Here is a 16,520-nt window from a genome sequence, read left to right as displayed (position 1 = left end):
CTGGCACTGCGTCTGCTGGCGGAGTGAGCATCTAAGTGAAGGGAACATCTTAAAGAAGCTGAAAATGATGCAGATTTAATGAGAGTACAAAAAAATCACTCCACAAAGGTACGTCCAAGTGGGTTTGCGTGCAAAAACCATAACTTCACCGAAGGGACACCTATCGACGATCTTTTAATAATAACATCCGGTGCTCGGTTTCTCCTTGCAACAATCGCCTGAACACATTCCACTGTCTAATATTTTGTAAAGAAGCAAATCTTTCTCTCGTGCGGGTCTCGATTCTTGGTGCATTATGCCACATAAACTTAAGGCATGCTGCAAACAAGAGCATTCTATAATTTGTCTTCAATTAAAAGCGCTAAAACGGGTTGAAGAGAATAAACCCAATCAATTATAAAGCTGTACGCTGTAAAAATGTTTGTAAAGCTGCTTGTAATAATTAAGAGGATGCAAACTTTGAATATTTAGTACCTTCAATCGTCTTATTGAAGCAGCACGAAATCAAACGTTCGACATCACAACTCCCTCCATTCATGTGCCGCCGTTTACATCCAACAAGATATAGCAGTTCCGCTAACCAATCACACTGCTTGCGCTTGTGCAAATGAGCCAAAGCACGAACAAATGTGAAGCTAAACAGAAGGGAAGCGCCGTACAGCAACTGCCAACCAACTCAATCCAACCGTCGAAAGCAGAGTGATGAATTAATGCAAAATTTGATAGCAAACGTGCCCGTGGTGTGTTTTGCAACCTTATGTTGCTGCTTGTACTGTTCCGTTGCACGAAGAAGCGTCCGGCAGCTTGCTCGAGCTGCGCTAAAGTTTGCTCCAATTTCCAAGGCTCATCCTAGAGCGGATCGATTGAACCGGGCCTCGCGTGGTGGAATATATTTGTTTACCCTAGCGCAGCATTAAATCCTCAACTTCACCGGAACCTTTGGCTTGGTTCGCAATGGTAAAAAAAGCCAGTAAGAAGTGATCCGTTTCGTACGCCTTTGCTCGGTAAGTAACAGGATGATGTTTCGTACCTTGCTGCATGGGTGTGTGCAACCACTTCTGGCGCTTTCGATGCGGGCAGGCTGCAGCCCCTACCGACAATTGCGAGGCGAGCAAATTTACAGCCTTATCACTTCGGACCGGTCGCGGCTTCTCGCGCAACAAAACTGACATAATTATGGTTCGGAAAATTTCTCACGTTCCCCGAATGCCGAACGAGTGGCAGAGATGAAGCGCAACAGGACGATACGCCCGACCGAACCGAGGGGCGAACGACCAGCATCAGGCAGCAGTCAGAGGCATGCCACGCTGTGGATCAATGATTTGAATTATTGCACTTTGCACAAGTCCACAGAAAGTGTTCGCATTTAATCTCGCATCGAGCAAAACACAAAATTACTCATCCTTTCCCTATGCTGCGAACCCCTTTTCGATACCTTGCAGGCCTTGGACTGGAGAAGGGGGATTGGGCTTTCGAGCCGGCTTAGCTCAAAATAGAACACCGTAGCGAGGCAGAGCAAAATGGCAAGCGCATGGAGCCTAAAGCCTAAGCAAGCTCATTCCCGCTTCCAAGCCTTCTAGTTTGGGAATAAAAATCACCACAGCACACACTTTATAATTACGGCACGCATCGCAACTGGACGGATAACTTTCCGTTTCCATTACGCATCGGATGGGGCATGACGCGGGAGCAAACGGCACTGCCTTTCGGGGTGGAATGCAGATCGACGCGTGGAGTGTGGTGGAGTTACAAAAAAAAAACAGGAGAAGAAAAAAAAACAGAGCACATAAACCCCGACCGTTGGCTAAGATTTATTGCCAAAAGCAGGTACTTAAGGCACATTAAGCAATGTTGTAGGGCATCGTATGTTGGCGGCTGTGTATCGTGTGCAGGATGACCGTACAGGCGGCGCTAGTTGCAAGTGCACTCACAAAACTTTACACAAAAAAAAACGGATGTTGCCAACAGTTTGAAGCTTACGAAGCAAAGTGCCAACTGTTGCAGGGAGTTTTACTTCACATGGATGTAAGCAAGAAACGGCAATATGCTTAAATGTCTTTAATGTTTTATAATATAATTTAAAAAATGTTACGCAATTCGAAAACAGTTTTAGTTTAGTTAAACTGTGAAATACAAACACAATTATAGTAATTTATTGCACCAGGTGGGCTCAAACCTTGAAGGTAGATCTATTACAGTACTTAAGCTATAGTTGTAGTTGTCATCGCTACAGTCCTATATAAGGATAAGCTTTATCTTTAAAATGAGTCATGCTGCCCTTTATAGAACGTAGACACCCAAATTTCTTTTTTCCCCTATTTGCCTGGACCATCCTGCACAACTTCGTGTGTGAGGTTGACGAAATCTTTGAGATTTTGGAACCAGTAAAAACTGAACTACTGAATATCCTTTCCAAAACTGTAAGCTAAATGAGTAGACTCTCGGCCAAGGGTCGTGGACTGCCAATCTAATATCCCAGCCCTTCCTGGTAGACGCAACAACGCCATCACTCGATCTCAATTTGGGTATACTTCCATGTCCTATTTCAATTTGGACGACCTTAAAGGACTTAAAGGAGGACTGAGTCGTCCGGTGTCATTCTAATGGCATGACCAACTTATTGGAGTTCAGCATGTCTTATTCGTCATGCGAAAATGAGCTCATCGTTTAGCTATTAGATTTTCCATTGTAATGAATTCTCCGTAGTCCTTTCACAGTTTTAGACAAGGTCCAAATTTCAGAGGCATAAATGAGCACAAAAAAGCAGTAAAAACAACAATTATCTAACAGCTGCAACACGCAATTATAGAAGATTTTGTTAAACTAAGTTTGATGGTACTTTCATCAACTCACATTCTGAGACATATTTTTTCCCAAGGGAAATTGCTTGTACCTCAGTTTGCTAGTACACTGCTTCCAACATATCCTTTCCTGTCGACACAATGTACGAATTCCTCAGCAAAGTTCATGAACTCCGAAACGATCTTTGGGCGGCCGAAATCGAAACGAGATGATTTACGACCATACATTACAGCAATGGTTCTATCTGGTGGACTATGAGTCGATCTGCCGATACTCCACCAGCAGCAGCAGCAGCAGCAGGAGCACATAGCAATCGCAACCGGGAGGGACGTAAAAATTTGCATACAAACCTTGCGTTTTTTTTTGTGCGCTTTTTCAACCTCCTAAACCAAAAAGCGTACGCTCCCCAAGCAGGACGATAAGCTGTGCTGGTCCTGCGACAGGTCGTAAGGTTACGCTTATTGCCGTATACCCACATGGGCATCCCAAACAAAAGACGCATTGCGCCGAAGATGCTGCAGACAAACCAGAAATAAAACAGAACAAATGCCGTACGGTGTGAGTGTGTGCACAAGGGGAAACAATCACGAATCACGGTTGCGATTATTTGCCGAGCGCGGGCGCGCGTAGCAAAAAGCGGATCACCTTAAACGATCGTACGAAATTCATATTGCACACGCGTGCGCGTATTGCTTCTTCCTTTACTCGCGGCGTGTCCCTGTCCGGCGGAATAACGCAATTGTGAGATTATGCTTCGGTTGCAGTTAGCATTTGAACGGTTCGGCGGGAACGGTTTTTGGTGGGGCGAGTTAATGAAGAAGAAGAATGGAAGGAACCTCACTCGAGACAATGCTGACAATGGACAATTTATTTTATGTGATCCTCCAAAGCTCCCCAACGAATGAGGCGAACGAACCTTGGGCCCCGAATCTGTACCGGCAATTGCGTAAAAGTGTGGGAATAAGGGCACCATTTTTAGAGTTCTTCGTGCTTGTTCTACGGTGACAGGAACGGTTTAACTTATGCGTGTATGCGCTTCACCATTTTCTGCCTGCTTGTCTTTCCAGCGACCGTGAGGCGTCCGTGATGCTGTCCAACTCATGGCTGTACCATTACTACACCGTCCAGTCGAAGATGCAGTTCGGTATACCGTTCGAGGGTGCGACAAGGATACCGCCGACGGCTCCGTACTACACCTCCAACACACCGGTCCATCACAACAATCACTCACCGGGTGGGGCCGGTACCTCGGGTGGAGCCATGGTGGGCACATCGGGAGGAACTCTTACGGCCACCGGAGTACAAACGCATGGGTACACGCCACAATCACACCACTCGCACCATCACATCCCAGCGTACGGTTACCATTCGCCATCGGGACAACATCACAACGGCGGCTCGGTAACGCCAATGTTGCACGCTCATCATCACCATCAGCCGGTGAACAATGGCGGATTGACGACCGGTAGCGACGACTATGGGACACGTGCGTATGGATTTCGGCTAGATGCTACCGGACAGCCGGTCGACTATAGTGGCGGTCATCCAACACCACCGGCGTCAGCACCTCCGGCAATAGTGAACCCGGCAGCTATTCCTATTCCGGTGGTACAGGTGACACCGCACATTCGCTGCCACAACGGCGGTGGAACGGGAAGTGAACTGAGTGGCAATGGAACCAGTGCCGGTAGTCATCAAACGAACACTGCAACTAGTGACCGTCACAATGGGACGCCCCCGGCCAAAAAACGGAACATTAACCGACTGGAACCCATCTACATCCCCGAAAATGGACAGTCTGAACCGTCCGAGGTATCTACGGTAGAGCTACAGACGAATTCGACCGGATTACATCAGACAGAGAGCGCTGGACAGGGTGTCACTAATGGGTTAAACCACCTCAGCAGCAGTATTGAGGGTGGCGGATCTCTTGGAAATGGAAGCGGCAGTATAGGTGGTGGTGGTGGTGGTAATGGTGGAGGAGGTGGAGGAGGAGGAGTACAGACGATGTTGCTTGGCAACCGTACCGCGATCGGTAGACTCCACTCCAAATCGGCGATCCTCCCCACGACGGTATCGAATATGTCTAGCGAACCTACCGACTTTATGGAGCAATGGAATCCAAGCCCTCCGTGGTCTGATACAACCGCGCAGAAGGTACCGGATATAACGCATCAAGAACTCTCCCCTTACATGACGACGACACCACCAACGCCCACCAGTGCTCCCCATCAGCATCACACCGGTGGATTCCCAACGGCGACCACGTTCTCCTTCGACTGGATGCCGGAACAGTTTGTACCGATCGCAACCGACTGCACAGGCACCACGCTCGTTCCATCCGGTAGCACAGCGGTCTCGCAATCCGTGTCTGGAACATCCTCAATTTCCTGCCTTTCTACCAGCAACAATCACAGTACGGTGACAGGGAACGTAGGGTGTGTGTTGCCGCCCAGTTGTCTCACGCAGGAAGGCCTTCCGATTCCTGGGCTATCTTTACCTATGCCTGTGCCTCTTCAAATACCTCCACCTCCGTGGCCTTCAGATCACCGGCTATTGGCACTGGAAGGTACTACGGGATCTTCGACAGCATCGACGGCACCGGGAGATAGTGGAAGCGAACGAAAGCCTCTGGACGACCATCCGGATCAGCGACGATCTCACTGACCAACTATCTCAGCTAGCTGTTACTAATGCCCACTGGAACGTAGTCAGTCTTGGGTGGGGTATTACTATTGATAGACGTTTAAATTATTTATTTTAGGATGTTCATCTTCATATGAATATGTTCGTTCATTAGAACGTTTACTGTACATCTTCCGCATCAGTATTGTTGTTAGTAAAGGCGCAACGCATCGGAACATCCTTTCGGAGAGCATTTCTGTGCGTTTCACATAGAGATAACTTATTTTAGAAGCTCAATTGCATTTGCTCGTTTACCCACAAGAATCTTAAAACATCCCTTTGCTCGTGGATGCTTTAATCTACAGTTGGCTAATATTTATTTTCGCAATACGAAAGGGGCAACTTTTACGGATCTAGCAGCAAGAATAGGAATTTGCGTAATTGTTGATCATGTAAATAGAAATATAATGTGAATGCATTTAATAATGCTAGAATTGATTCCTTTTACATATGGCATAGAATACAGCAGTAATGAATGTGTTGTACGCGAGTAATGTAGGTCTAATGTAGGATGTAGCTTTTGTTATATTTATGCAATCATTGGAAACACATGAGAAATATGATAAAAAAATGTTTTGAAAAAAAAAAATTTTCTTTAATGCTGTTGGCTTCATTTTACCTTGAGATGAGTTCAATGACTACCATCCTTTATATAATTCTATACACTGCTTTTACTGACTCTAGTGATCCAGCAGTTGTTGCTTTGAAGCATCCGAAAGTACTTGTGGTACAACATGAAGGTATGTGAACTGGAAATTAATATCACTATGTAAAATAAACTGCAACCTATCACAGATTTATTCTGTTTTGTTTTGTCTCTGGAATTTCCGTACATTGCCAGCCTGTCAGCTATTCAATCAGTGCCAACTAGCTCAATTATTCTATCATTCTACATAAATTAATCATAACGCTTGTGATATTTTTGGGGCGGCCCGGTGGTGTGTTGGTTAGACAGGACACACGAGAAAGGATCAGACCAAAACCACATCTGTACCAATCACCCGTAGCAAGGACTGACTATCCGGCTATGTGGTAAAATTAGTGTAGTAAGCTAGAAATGGACGGGCCATGACCTGGTAGGTCGTTACATCAAGAAGAAAATGAGATAGAGAGAGAGAGAGTGTGTGATACTTTTGATTCATTTCTTGGGTTCCGCAAGAATAAGATGCTAATATTTAAAAATATCCCAAGATTGTAGTTTGGGAAAATTATTTAAAACCGGTTTGTTTTCAAATTCAAACTCCTTCGTTTTGTCATCCAGCGCGACCAAGCAAGCAATAAAATGCGTTGTCAGCTGTCAGCTGTCAGTCGTGCACCGGGAGATCTATTTGTAAACAAATCCGCAAGCCGCTTTACTCGCACGTGTGAATTTAAGTAAAGAGTGCAGTTAGCCGTATATAAACTCTCGCATTCCGCAAGTAGAACAAATTTCGTTTGAATAACAATGAGTTTCGCTGGTCCGAAAGAAATCATAGCTGAAGGTGATACGGTCGTGCTGTATCTGACTCCAGCTGCAATGCACACGATCGACGCGGTGCCACAGATACGCAACAAAAAGAACGAAATGATCGAGTACGTGTTCCAAACGAGTTTCGGTGCGTTAAAGGTGCGCGATCTAATCGGGGTACGGTATGGTTCACGGGTTCAACTCACCAAGGGTTGGGCGCACGTCCTGCAACCGAACCCGGAACTGTGGACCCAAACACTGCCCCACCGCACACAGATTCTCTACACGCCTGACATCAGCATGATACTGTATCAGCTGGAAGTGCGACCGGGAAGCATCGTGATCGAGTCCGGTACCGGTTCCGGCTCACTATCGCATTACTTTCTGCGCGCCATTCGTCCGTCGGGCCACCTGCACACATTCGATTTCCACGAGGAGCGTGTTCAAAAGGCGCATGAAGAGTTTGTCGCCCATGGACTAGGCGATAATGTGACCGTGCGACAAAGGGATGTGTGCGAACAGGGATTCGGCGACGAGCTGAACGGTGTAGCGGATGCCGTGTTTCTGGACTTGCCGGCACCACAGCTCGCCGTCCCCCATGCGGCAAAAGCACTGAAAGATGAAGGTAAGCTTTACTCCCCAATTAAACAACCATAATGGATTTTTCTCCTCCTCCACGTTCATACACCCGCACAAACACGCTGGGTGGATGTGGAATGGAGAGAAATAGCTTTTAAATCTGTCGCAACTACAGTAGTCCCTGGTGACACAGCGGCTGCTAACAATCGGCATGAACACACCCTGCGGGTGAACCTTTCGCATTCTACTGCTTCCCGGACGCCTCTTTCCTTGACCCGTAAATTCGTATTCAGTTAACAATTAATTTTTCCTTGCGCACTGTGGGTATGATTTATCGGGCATCATAAATTATTTGTGACGCATAAACGATCCCGACTGGTTTTGGCTCCATACACCATGCATACACCACACTCAACTATCACCTTCACCAGCGTACCAACGTGAACGCATTTCAATTGTGTGTACAATATTTCACGTGTAGCACGGTGGTCTGATGGTTGATCGCGAAATTGATTCATTATAAAAGGAAATAATAGCAAGAAAAAGTACAACTTCAAAAAAAAAATGATCGAGATCGTGTCGTTTCGGAATAATCAGCAAAGAAGATATCATCGAAACGACGATATGAGGTCCCGGTTTTGATAAATTGAAAATAGTAACGAAAAGGTTTTGTGTCAAGTGTTTTCGTTGCAGGAAAAACAACTATGCATATAAATTGGACTTCGTAAAAGTGGCTACGGACAGTGGAACTATGTATTATGAATGTTTCGTATATGCGGTATTCAATAGCCGTTCAACAATTAAAATACATTCAATCCTTCTCAATTTTATGTTTGTCCCTTATAAATGTTTCGCTCGTTAACAATCAATTATCAATATTATACTACCAGTTAGCAAAAGAATATTTAGTTACTTATCCCGCATAATAACAGGATCACGGTTTATGACTGCTTGGGGAGTACCTCAAATCGATATGGGTCGTGTGCTGTCGTCTGCTAATTCAATATCCTGGCACTTCTAGCGGATTCTCTCTGTCCAAGGGAGGGGCCCGTCTAAAAGGTCTTTATGAGTTTTTCTTAAACTCGAAGTGCTCGATATTGTAGCGGCTTCTTCATTATCCTTCCGCACATACGGGTCCAAAAATCCTTCTGATCACCTCCCTTCGAACGCGGTTAACAGGGTCATAGTGGAGTGGATTCAAGTTTTAAAGATGCGTAGAGGCGGGTAAGTTCAACTGGTTTGACGGTCCCGCTAGCTTCAAGAAAGCACAAACAACTTCAATTCGATCCTCGATCGGATCTGGACTCTTTTTATTGTTAATTGTTTGTAATTTATTGTTTAATTTTAATACATGCAATAGGGGATCAAATTAAGAGCTTAAGTAAGACTTTATTTACGAATTTTGTATGAAGCATCTACCGACCCAAACCCTTCCTGCAGTTCCATAACAAATAGTAACGTTTCTTCTCATTCCATTTAGCTTTGAATTGTGTAAATCGGTACCAAATAAGTAGAAAAAGCAGCAAAAAACAAAGCAATTGACACACTACACGATCGACCACCGCCAGCTAATGAATAAATATTCTGCTACTTGTCTAGAATCCGTTCTATTGCAAAATCAATCACCACGTCTGAAATCGCACCGGGTAGTGCCGGCCTTTTGCTTCCCGAAACGGGGCGGCAAACCATGATTCACCAGCGCTGGCGGTCCTTTGAACTTGCCTTTGAAGTGCAGATATGGTTAAATTACGGATTTTTCATCCCGTTCCTGCCGTTCACTTACCCCAAGCCGGGCAGGGTTTACACAATTCGGGACCGCATGTCCGCATCGGTCACTCGTACCAAATTAAGCAAAAATGAAAATTGCCATCATTTATTAACGGGCAGGACTGGGGAGACCGTTTGGTGGTTTCAGATTTGCATATACTTCCTTCCACTCGATCAGTAGATTCCTGGAGTACGGAACCGATCGGTTTTTTTCGTCTCAATGAACTTACAAAACACACACACACACGCTACAGTAGTTGACAGCATAGTAGCCCATAGTTGTAGACCTCGGCATGTCCTTTCTTTCTCATTTGTACACCATCAAACATCACGTGCCGCACGGTCCGGGTCCGCAAACAGGCCAGAGGTGATAAAGAACGGAGCGCGAAATCCGCGCAATCCAAAGGGGCGGCGGTTGTCCACATGATTCAGTAGCAACAGCACTATTCATCTATTCAACAGTCGCACCATTCCCTGCCCGCCCAGGGATCTCTGGAGCGCTGTGCGAGTGAACCACGTGTGTCAACCAACTTCCCGATGCACGCGCAAGCTACGAACCTCCCCAAAAGGGACAGAACACACGGTGTTTAGCGGTGGTAGAATTTATGTACATTGTCACCCTTTCGATCGGACGGACGAATGGGAACAGTTGACACAGCTCTTGACACTCTTTCGATGCGAACGGTGGAAAGGAATGGCCAACTGGGACGGTAGGAAGCAAAGCATGTAGAATGGGGGAGGAAGGAATTTCAAACTGGATCTCTGGACGCTGCGTACTGCGTTGTGATCATCGCTGTAGCGATTCCTTTGAAGTGGAACCCCATAATGGAAACAGTGTTCGTTGGGCGAGGGAAGTGTTTTGACTATTCCCGGTGCGACTTTGGTTGCACAAACGTTGGTAGGCAGCGAGTGTGCGGGAAGCGTGATGAAGCAAACGGCGAACATAATTCTTGCGGTGCGCATAGTAGTTTGTCAAGCAGCAATTGAAATGGTCCATTTCATTCGCGATTATGGACAAGCTGGTCAGCAAAATCCACCCAAGAGGTGGATTTGGGTGTATATATTATTCGTTTGTATGGTTTTGGGTTTTACTAAAGTATTTCTTCCATATATTATCTCAGTGATTTGTGTTATAACGTTACAGACATGTAATTTTTTTTTCTTGAAGCCATTATAAATGATCATCATCGGTAAAGAGAGGCAACCATCAACAGCTTCCAAACGCAAAGAACGCCGATTTCGACGTATATCTCAATGGACACCACTAGAAGCGTACGCCAAAATACCCAAACCGTGTTATTGCATGTTGACGATGCGATTAATTAATTTTTATTTTCACATCGTTGCTTACGCGCACCTCGGGGCCATCGTCTGACCAGCATAGCCGTAAATGTCCATCGGTGTGCCGTCGGTGCGGCAAAGTTAAAACAAAACGATCTCCCCCAACTACACGGAACTCATCGATTTGGACATCGGTTCGGCAAACGTTGCGCCACCGGGTAACAGCGAAGGTAGAACGTCCCCGATCACCGGGCGAGAGCTGTACGATCACCACGGCGACGGCGACAAGCTGTTGAGTGCCGGTTGACAAGCTACCCGGTTGGTTGTGTTTCGTTGCGTCAAAACATAGAAATCCGATTCCCGCACACGCTACTCAATGGGCAATTGTTCTGCCGATAACGAATGGACAACACACACAGCGTTCATCGGTGTTGTGTGGATGGTGAAATAAATCCACCAGATGGTACGCTCCGGTGCTGGATGTCTCCGGGAACGTCAAACATCAAATCACACCTGTGTACCGAAGCACAGTATGGACCAGTAGCGTGCGGCGATTACGAGTGTCATCGATTTATCGACGAAAGCACTGGAAAATGTGTGTCGACGTGCGATTTTACAAGCACAATAGGCCGCAGGTCCATTTGATGCCGCGTTATGAAAGTTACGGTTCGCCAATCCATGCTTCAAAGCACATCAAATGACGAAGTCTAGTTAGGAGGAAAAAGATTACCCCGTGCAATTGAGGTATCACATTTTATTGTAGGAAAATTCATCACTTTTACGGTGATGTTATGAAATCTTGCCACCTGAATGCGTGATTTCTCGCTAAGATTTGTCCGTATCAGAAAATGACGTGGCTTTTGCCCTTTGTGCGAAGGAAAACGATTTTTGGCGCAAACGGCTTCTAGGGTATGGCTTTACACTGGCAGTACACGCACGGAAGAAGAGAGGGATCGATGCGATCGATGCGGAATTGAATGATTTATTAACAAACGATTCCCTCGCATTGCTGCCGGGGCGGCCAGTCGATGGATACAAAGTTACCCGATCGGTGGTTAATGCCTTAGAGACACCGACCGCTTGAAGTTGCTCAGTTGGTACAATCTCTTGCCACGCTGCGTTACCCTCGGCCGCTTGCTGCACCTTACTATGGCTATGTTAATATAAGATCAAAGACACTAGAGACGGATGTCGGCCTACCGTCTCGTTGTGACACACCAATGAAGATTGTTCCTATGAATTCGTGCTGGCCACTGCAGTTCCCGGTCCACGTTGCCAAGTGGCCAACAGTATTTCCAGCGAGCTAAAATGGTTTGCGTTTGAAGAGAAATTGACACACATTTTTAAGCATAAGATACACTCGCACACACACACACAGGTGGACGCAATCTCGATTCGGGTCATACATCGGCAGGGGGTTCAAATGTCGCCAAAACATGTTACTAAACCCTACGGACAGAGCGAATATACATCCTCCTCCCGGTGGGAGGCGAGTCGCTTACCCTTATAAAGACATATAGAGAAATCCCAACCGCCGGCAACGAACAAATGTCAACCATTCGTGTACTGTTCTTCTCCTGGCGTGTGGAACAAGATGTACCCGTGGCGCAAAAGCAGTCTGTGCTGAAGCAATTCTTCATGTCTCGTGATGATTGTTAAAAGTGTTGCATGTAACTTTATCAAGCGTCATATTGTTACGACTGGATGTTCATATTGGGAAGTGTTTTATTATCCAAGATAAGTGCTTTTGTTAGAGTGTTTATTGTAGTTATCTAAACAGCCTTTTATCTTAATGCTAAACGACCCGTAAAATGTTTTCCACTTGTCAGTTTGAATGCTTTTTTGTGTTAATTTATGCACAATTCACAATTAATGATATTTTTAGTATATAGGAATCAATAAAAAAGGTTCGTTTTTCAGTAGCAATCCAGGCACTGACAGGGACGGTCATGTTATTAGAATGATACCGGACAATCAACATAGACAAAAAAGGTGTACTAGATCCCAATCCAATCGCAATGGATGAAGCTTTTGATCTGCTGATCGTTGGACTTTGAAGTAACAGTTTATTAAAACTAAAACATGTTTTATTCAATATGATATGAAGAATATTAAGCTTATCAAATAGGAGTCATACTGCACCAGCTCTTAATGGCGCTGATGAACACGGAGCTTAGCGTGAGTCGTTCACACAGCAGGAGGGGGCAATACAGCACAAAACACCAAATATGGTATTAGTCAATGTACTGATGTCGACAAATGAACACGATCAACCTGGGAACCACTGTTCACTAGACTGAAAGCCACCGCCTCACTTCCATTTCCGTACCGTGCTGTCGTATTAAGTAAAGAACCGGAAACGCCACTTGCATCGTATGTTAATGCTTTGGGGCAGAGCAAACGCTACCCACCCAAAGATGTCCAACAGCTTCACATCAAAGGTTGTCCATGATCATGCAGCTTCTGCTGATCGCGTCGAATATTACACAGCGCGCTTCCATCAAGTTTAATGATGTTGACAGATAATTTATATTACTTTGCACACGCCAGCAAAACACAACAATCCCCAGCGAAAAGATTGATCGATTTTCATCGATGCGGACAGATTGACGGCGAAATAAGAGCGAAGTAGTGTAGTGAGGCGATTATTTATGCACATATCTTATCCCCCGGCAGTGCTACCATTTCGACGGTGCGGATTTGCTTGTAAACTGCTGTCATTACACTCGCTGCGTCCGAAACGTATGAATGACACACTTCTTCCCATCCAGGGCGGATGGGTGCTGCGAGATCGATTTCGGCAACCAGACGGATCGAATCCGTCCACATTTGGATCGGTTGGGTGCGTAAAGTTTGGAAGAGTACGCGTACGCCTGAATGCCTGAAGAGTACTCATTCGACCGGCGACGTGTTACATGAATGACAGGGCCCTTAAATTTTAATTTCTGTATGTGTGCATGAGGGTGAAAGAATGGCCTGGCAGCTAAAGGTTAGCAAAAACACGTGTCACGTTGTTAAGACACAAAACGTTAAAAGGATGTAGATTCGTTCGCTGGAATACTGTTTCATTTGTGTGTAAAATGATCAAAGTTATCATTGCTTTAAAACAGTGCCGCTCACTGTTTGAAGCATACTGGCAAGAATATTTCCAATTTTAACATTAGTTACTCGAAGAAGAACCGTTTGAGTGTGGGCTTTGCTGTTGCTAATGAATGAAAAATGGCATTGAATGAATCCCAAACACAACACCCTTTATGTGCGAACCATCAACATATGGGTGAACTTTACACGATCAGCCCTCGATGGAATTGGAAGCCCAAGCAAACGTACCACCATCAAAGGCTTCTTTTCCTGTTGCCGTGTTTTGCATTGCCATCCCTCCATCCTCTATTTTTTATTTCACGTGTCAGTGGCTGTCCGATAACGATAATGAGACTGCCACTTCGTTGCATTATTCATGGCGCACTTGCACGAGGATTCGTTTCATGCTTTTCTTAGCTCTCCACCACCATCCAAGCGCGGATACAGAAACACAGTAAAGGCGGGGGGACTGTGAAAGTGTGTGCCGTTCGCCAGGCAGTCTGCGAAATCGATGTTGAAATCGTTAAAATCACCAATTGCCTAAGAAGCGAGGAGATCGAACGCGCGCGGGTAGTGGTGGTTGGCGACGATGACGATCGGTTAAAGCTCATGCCAATCCTGACAAGGGGTAGATTTATTGCATTTTCCCACCGATTCCGATCGGTGAAAAAGAAGAAAAAAACGGGTAAATGTGTTTTTTGTTCGGTGCTACCACATTAATTGACTACCAATTTGGCACAGGTGTCGTGGATTTACAATGACGACGTTTTCGAAGGTTTTTCAAAGGATTTTTCGCTGTGGCATCATCTTTACATATATGAATGGAGGCCGTAGCAGTCAGAAAATTAAAATATCACTTAAATGGTCTTTAAGTACATACTCAGAGTAGAAATTCAAAAGTAGATCTGTATTATAGAATAACACATTCTATGCTGGTATTAGTCCTCCTAGTCATAAAGTATGAGCGTTTAACTCGCGAGTGCTAATGTTGTTCCGCCTAGCATCTTTAAGGACGGCAAATTACGAGATGACATTTCAGGCAATTCCAAGTGATACTCAAAACCCTTTTAATTTCTGAATTGGATGTTTGACGATCGTATGCGTCGCAGGATTCCTTTTCTTCACTTGCGTCTTACAGCTTATTAAACTTGTTCGGGACCGATCTGGATGAGACTCATTAAACAATCTTTGGTGTATTAGTCCTAACGGTTTCGGTGTTATATTCACATTTTTATATTACGTGACGATCGACTAGTTCAAATAATGTAACCTGCAATGCACGACTTTTCAAAACACTCGCTCAGGGTTACAGTGTTGCCCTATACGAGGTATCTGCTAAGGATGCTGTCTACTATCTGATAAGGTAGTACGGAGAGGAAAAGATCGTACATTGAGGCGATTGTATTTTTGAATTACAACTTAAGCAATGAAATCCTCTGGTGTGGTTTTGATATTAATTAATCTTTCGATAAATGTCGTTGAAGTGTTGAATCTTTAATGAAGAGTCATTCAAGAGTCGACTCTCACAAGATTTATGAATCCTCAGACGTTCACGAATCTATTCGGACACATGATTTTAGTAATATTTTTATGCTTTTTGCTTCTGAAATAATATTTGTTGTACATATGGATATGCACTGCTACTATTTGAATGCGTAAGCTGATCGAGGTAAATTCGTATGATCGATTTTGCTAGTAACTAGGTACGAGTCTTAGAAAATGCGGATGAAGAACCTGTGCCATTTTCGCTCGATAAGTATAGTCTCGGACTGCCCTTGGCCTTATGTAGAGAGCAGACCTAACTACTCCGGAGCAGACATTTTGACGGTCATATGATATGATTACTAGGACACACGATGAGGATGCTGTGAGTCATGTCCTACTTAATAGATACCGCTCTAACTAACAGGAATACAGTGAGTTGGCTGATCCTAGTGGAGTCTCAGCTATTAATATTCCTCTCAGATCAAGAAAAGAGCAAACTTAAAATATCGTGATAGTCACTCCTTTTCGAGGAGGAGTCACCAGTTAATATGAATTCAAGCCAACTACTTTTGTTGACAGGGCAGGGTACTAGTTGGAGTTGGAGAGTACTACCACTACTACTCTGTTTCACTGTTATACAAGTGACATCATATGCGTAGTTAATATGCAGCAGCAACATTTTAGTAAACCTATTAGTTATCCATTTTTCCTAATCTCTACAGGTGGTCGCATTTGTTCATTTTCACCCTGCATCGAACAGTCGATGCGAGTCTGCGAGGCGCTTGGCAAGTGTGGTTTCATCGAGGTGCAGAACATTGAAGTGCTCCAAATCGAGGACATCGTTCGTACTCGTAATGTTCCCGTGATTGAGCTTGACTTTCTCAAAACAAAGGTAAATGGAGTGGAGCGCATAATGCGATACTGCCTCGTCTGAAAACTGTGTTTCTAATTATTTCCCAACTTCTTGCAACATCATTGCGATAGCGTCCGGAGTCGGAGAAGGATACGAAAACGCCACGGGAAAACAAAAAGTACATAACCTCGTCCGCACCGAACACGATGGCCGGTCACACCGGGTACTTAACGATCGCCGAATTGCCACCGCTCTTTGCCCGGTAACGAACGCCCGAACGGTGGAAAAGAGATGACGAAATCCTCGTCACATGAGGAAAGGAAATTACTTCTGAACCGGAAGTGATAAGTTTCACGGTAAACTTGACAACACAATAAATGGAAATGGAAATGGATGATTGTAACATTCTTCATCGCCAGAAAGAAAATTCCTACATGAAGCTTTTCTTACAGCGTGTTTCTTCTTCCGTTTCAATAGTTTTTCGGTTTCCGTACTGATTGATCGGGCGCGTCTCGCTTGTCAACGATGCAGTTACACAGT

The 16,520-nt window shown here is 44.9% G+C and overlaps 2 protein-coding genes across 3 annotated transcripts in view; both read left to right on the top strand.

Annotated features, from left to right (window-relative positions):
- LOC128309605 (uncharacterized) overlaps nucleotides 1-5,469 on the top strand; it is a 98,663-nt gene extending 93,194 nt beyond the window's left edge. The window contains exon 9 of the mRNA XM_053046042.1: nucleotides 3,870-5,469. Within this exon, the coding sequence (XP_052902002.1) occupies nucleotides 3,870-5,469 (1,600 nt within the window). The remainder of the gene's footprint in view (nucleotides 1-3,869) is intronic.
- Nucleotides 5,470-6,859: 1,390 nt separating this feature from the next.
- LOC128297844 (tRNA (adenine(58)-N(1))-methyltransferase catalytic subunit TRMT61A) lies at nucleotides 6,860-16,367 on the top strand. 2 transcript variants are annotated; one of them, XM_053033548.1, is made up of 3 exons: nucleotides 6,860-7,559; nucleotides 15,850-16,019; nucleotides 16,112-16,367. In XM_053033548.1, exons 1-3 carry the CDS (start codon nucleotides 6,932-6,934, stop codon nucleotides 16,244-16,246), a joined length of 933 nt encoding a protein of 310 aa, XP_052889508.1. In that variant the 5' UTR covers nucleotides 6,860-6,931; the 3' UTR covers nucleotides 16,247-16,367. The 2 variants fall into 2 exon arrangements, with proteins under 2 accessions (XP_052889508.1, XP_052889509.1); XM_053033549.1 differs by having other exon boundaries at nucleotides 15,850-16,055; nucleotides 16,130-16,367.
- Nucleotides 16,368-16,520: the final 153 nt, after the last annotated feature.

The sequence above is a fragment of the Anopheles moucheti genome, chromosome 2, assembly GCF_943734755.1.
Source record: "Anopheles moucheti chromosome 2, idAnoMoucSN_F20_07, whole genome shotgun sequence".
In the NCBI taxonomy this organism is placed as follows: Eukaryota; Metazoa; Arthropoda; class Insecta; order Diptera; family Culicidae; genus Anopheles; species Anopheles moucheti.
The sequence above is the reverse complement of the archived record's forward strand: the minus strand, read 5'-3'. Positions and strand labels throughout refer to the sequence as shown.

Excerpts from the sequence above, each read along its gene's own strand:
- LOC128297844 (XM_053033549.1), top strand. The coding sequence starts at position 6,932 with ATGAGTTTCGCTGGTCCGAAAGAAATCATAGCTGAAGGTGATACGGTC. Across the intron at positions 7,560-15,849 it reads AAAAGCACTGAAAGATGAAG|GTGGTCGCATTTGTTCATTT; the intron begins GTAAGCTTTACT and ends TAATCTCTACAG. Across the intron at positions 16,056-16,129 it reads GCATAATGCGATACTGCCTC|GATACGAAAACGCCACGGGA; the intron begins GTCTGAAAACTG and ends GAGTCGGAGAAG.